The 3789-nt window shown below is 39.9% G+C and overlaps 1 protein-coding gene across 1 annotated transcript; it reads right to left on the reverse strand.

Annotated features, from left to right (window-relative positions):
- Positions 1-2166: 2166 nt before the first annotated feature.
- DMAC1 (distal membrane arm assembly component 1) lies at positions 2167-3563 on the reverse strand. The gene is made up of 2 exons (XM_069474201.1): positions 3258-3563; positions 2167-2430 (listed from the first exon to the last, which is right to left on the reverse strand). The coding sequence occupies exons 1-2, from the start codon at positions 3541-3543 to the stop codon at positions 2366-2368; spliced, it is 351 nt and encodes a 116-aa protein (XP_069330302.1). The 5' UTR covers positions 3544-3563; the 3' UTR covers positions 2167-2365.
- Positions 3564-3789: the final 226 nt, after the last annotated feature.

Raw genomic sequence — 3789 nt, forward strand, 5'->3', positions numbered from 1 at the left:
GCAATACAGCTGGTGAGCAGGCAGGTTTATTTGGAAAAAGCTCATTTGCTTACAGGTCCATACCTGTAAAATTCTGAGAAAAATGTTAAAATATTACAATACAGTTGACCCAGACAACATGGATTTGAACTGCACAGGTCCACTTATACATGGATTTTTTTGTATCTCTGTCACCAAAACAACAAGATCCCACCCCTCTTCCTCCTCCTCAGCCTATTCAACTTGTAGAGGATGTAGACCTTTATGATCATCCACTTCCACTCAATGGATAGTAAAAATATTTTCTCATCCTTATGATTTTAATAACATTTCTTATCTAGCTTATTCTCTTGTAGGAGTACAGTATATAATACATGTAACATCAAAAACATGTTAACCAACTGTTTATATTATCAGGAAAACTTCTGGTCAACAGTAGGCTATTAGTAAAGTTTTTGGGGAATCAAAAATTTATTCAACTACATGGAGGGTCATTGCCCTGAACCTCTAAGTTGTTCACAGATAAACAGTACATAAGTTTAAGAGTTATTCTGTTAACCAGTAGGTCAAGCCAAGACCAGTAAGTTAGGTTTATGTGTTTTTGGCTTAACCTAAGAAAATGTTCAGACTGAAACAGTCCATCAATATAATAGCCTGCCTTTATAGCAGGGAGCAACTTGTCCCTTGTAGGTATTCTAAGGGACAAACGACCAAGTGTGACCTGCTTTGGGTCACCTATGGTACCTTCCAACTTAAACCTTCTATATTCATTAACATTGCATAATTGAATTGTGTATTTTATATAAATACCTTGTTGCCTACTTTAGATTGTTTGAAATGTTTTCCTTCTCAATTGCATAGATATACACATGTATAGCACCATCCATACTATGACTCTGACATAGACAAGAAAGTCTAAAGTCATCTGTGAGGCTTAATAGACTTAGGCACTTCTACATACTACTACAAAAAGCAAGGATCTTAAAGGTACTACTTGCTGAGCACATCATTCAAAACTTTCACACTATCATTAGCAGCTGAATTTAAGAGTACCTTTCTGCTTTGAAAAATGACTAGATACATCTTTACAGAGAAGCCACAGTATCTCAGGAAGAAAAAAAAAAAACACTGGTAGAAAGCATGGACTTCTCTTAGAAATGAACTATCTAATTTTGAGTACCTATCTCAAAAGCATTGCAATTCTATTACAGAAACATTTCTGGTGCTTGTGGAATAAGAACCAAAGGCCATTTTTTTAAAGGTTTTGAATTTCTCTCAAATATTTTGGCATTTAAGTCTTTTCTTGTATGCTGATTTGTATTATTATCTACTTGTTTCATAAAGTTATTCTTGCCTTCTTAGAACCATCCTAGTTCTGAAAAACTAGAACAAGAATAGACAAGTATAAATTCTAGCTCTATCACTGACTTGCTTAATGACCCTGGGAAAATCACTTGGGCTTTCTTATGTTTTATGGTTTACCAACAATGAAATAACCTCAGACTAGCTGTGAAGCTCTCAGCAGGTGATGGACTTGAAAGTGCCTTGGAAAGTATAAGCAGTCGACAAACAAAAAGTTTCAGGTACTTCTATATTATATTGCATGGCGTCCATCCAGGGTTAGGTTGGTAATAGGTGATCCAATTATGGGAGAAATAAAAAGAACTATTTCAAATAATGAAATAAAATAGCTCACTTTCCCATTAATTTATCATTTTCTCCACTTAAAATTTTTAAAAATTATATAATAGTGACACCTAATTATTAACACTAACTGCCATGTGAGTAACTAGTATATTTAACTCACACTAGTTTTGAGCCAGGGGCCTCGTGAAGCATACGTAACTCACGTCTTCATCTTGGAAACTGTGAGAACTATTTTTCAAGTTGCATGTAACTCATGCACAGAAAACAATAAAAAATAACAAATTTTTCATTAAATTAGAAAGGATCATTTTGTTTTTGAAGTCAGTTTTTATAACACCATGGCCTCAAGGAAAAAAAAAATTTTTTTCTAGTGTGGCAGTCAATGTGGTAAACATATTTCTGTCTGTATAACATAATAACATAATTAATATGCAGTAATATAATGTTTAAATAATTAAACTTTATATTTATATATAATTTAAACTATACCCTCCTTCTCCAGATAAGACACAGAAACTGTTTTCTTCTCTGAGGGATTTATTGGTCCCTGTGAAATATGAGAAGGCCACGAATATGCACAAAGAATGACAACCTACGATTGTCTTTTCAGTCTTATAGTATCCACAGTACTGAAGTCTGTCCATGTCCAAGTGTCTGTCCAGAACATCCATAAACCCCACGCTTGCTGTGTGTGTTGCAGGGCCAGGGATGAGAGAAGACAAATTCACAGGTGGTTCCTTCAATCAGTCCGGTAGGACTTTCCTTTGGGGTCTGCCAGGATAACTACACCCCAGCAGAAAATGCCTAGGAAAAAAACAAGAGCATCTTACTGATACATTTTAGTTTACTAAGTGCTTCATATATGCCGTCTTATTTAACTTTCACAACACTTCTGGCGGATATATTATTAAACCATTATATCTTTCTTACACGAGAGTGAAGCTCAGAAAAGGAAAAATGTTCAGAGAAAAGCAAGAACATACAGTAGGAGAATTGATTTAGACAACCTGGTTAAGAAGGTAAGAAATCTGAAAACCTAAAATTCTATTCACTCAGAAAATTGGTTTGAAAAGCTAAAAGAATCACTACATTTTATTGGAAGAAATCTTGACAATCACTTAGTATCACTACAGATCAGGACTGTGGGCCACATTACACAGACCTACCAAGGAGGTGAGCTTTGAAGCCACCTCTAAGATCTGGCTTCCGGTCTTAGATCAGGCACCCAGGTCACGGGCCCTTCTTGCTCAGGCATTCTCTGGGACTTGTAGAAAAAGCGTGGGCTTTGGGACCAGATAAACCTGGGATCAAAAGTGACTGTCACTTCCTGACTGTCCTCGAACACATCACTTTTGCCTCGATTTGCTCAGCAGTGAAACTGCAATGCTATAATTACACCTACCTCTAATAGTTATCGTGAGGATTAAAAAGACTGAGCCCAGTAAGAGTTCTCGAGAAATACTGTGATTTTAAGAAAAGGCGTTCCAACATCTTCCTCTCCCCTTATACCCTGTTTGAGGTTCCTACCAATTGATCAGCGCCAGCGACCCGTACCCCTCTTCCCCTCCCGCCCCACGTGTCTGCTCCCGGCTTCCCTCCTCACCACCCCTCCCCCGCCCAAATGGCTGTGCCCCGATTCTCACTGATGCCGATGACCATCTGCGTAATAGTCCCTGGACCCGGGGGGTATCCCAGCTTCATGGGCTTCCGCGCCACCAAGTACACGTACCCGCCCGCCCCCATCAGCCCAAACCCAGAGAGCACGCGACAACTCCAGCAGTTTTTAAATAGGGGGGCTTGCGCCGGAGAGGCTGGCGCTCCGGGAGTAGCTGGGGGCGCAGGCTTGGGTGGTGAGGCGGTTTCGGGAGGTGCGGCGACCTTGAACACTTCAAAAGGTTGGGACACCAAAGAACCCATGTTCTGAAACGCGGCCTCGACCTTAGAAGTCTTTGGTTCAAACTGACGTAAAAGATACAGCCGGAAAGCACAACGCCGGAAAGCAGAGCCCCTGAGGGCCGCTGGGAAATGAAGTTCCCGCCTGCCTGAGAAAGGGAAAAGATGGAGGCTGACCTGCTGTGTTGGATTCCTCCAGCAACAACTTTGGAGGAGGCCGTTCCGCCCCCTCCCCCCAACAATGTATAATGTATTAGCCTACTTTCTAAA

This window comes from Eulemur rufifrons, chromosome 7 (assembly GCF_041146395.1).
Source record: "Eulemur rufifrons isolate Redbay chromosome 7, OSU_ERuf_1, whole genome shotgun sequence".
NCBI lineage: Eukaryota > Metazoa > Chordata > Mammalia > Primates > Lemuridae > Eulemur > Eulemur rufifrons.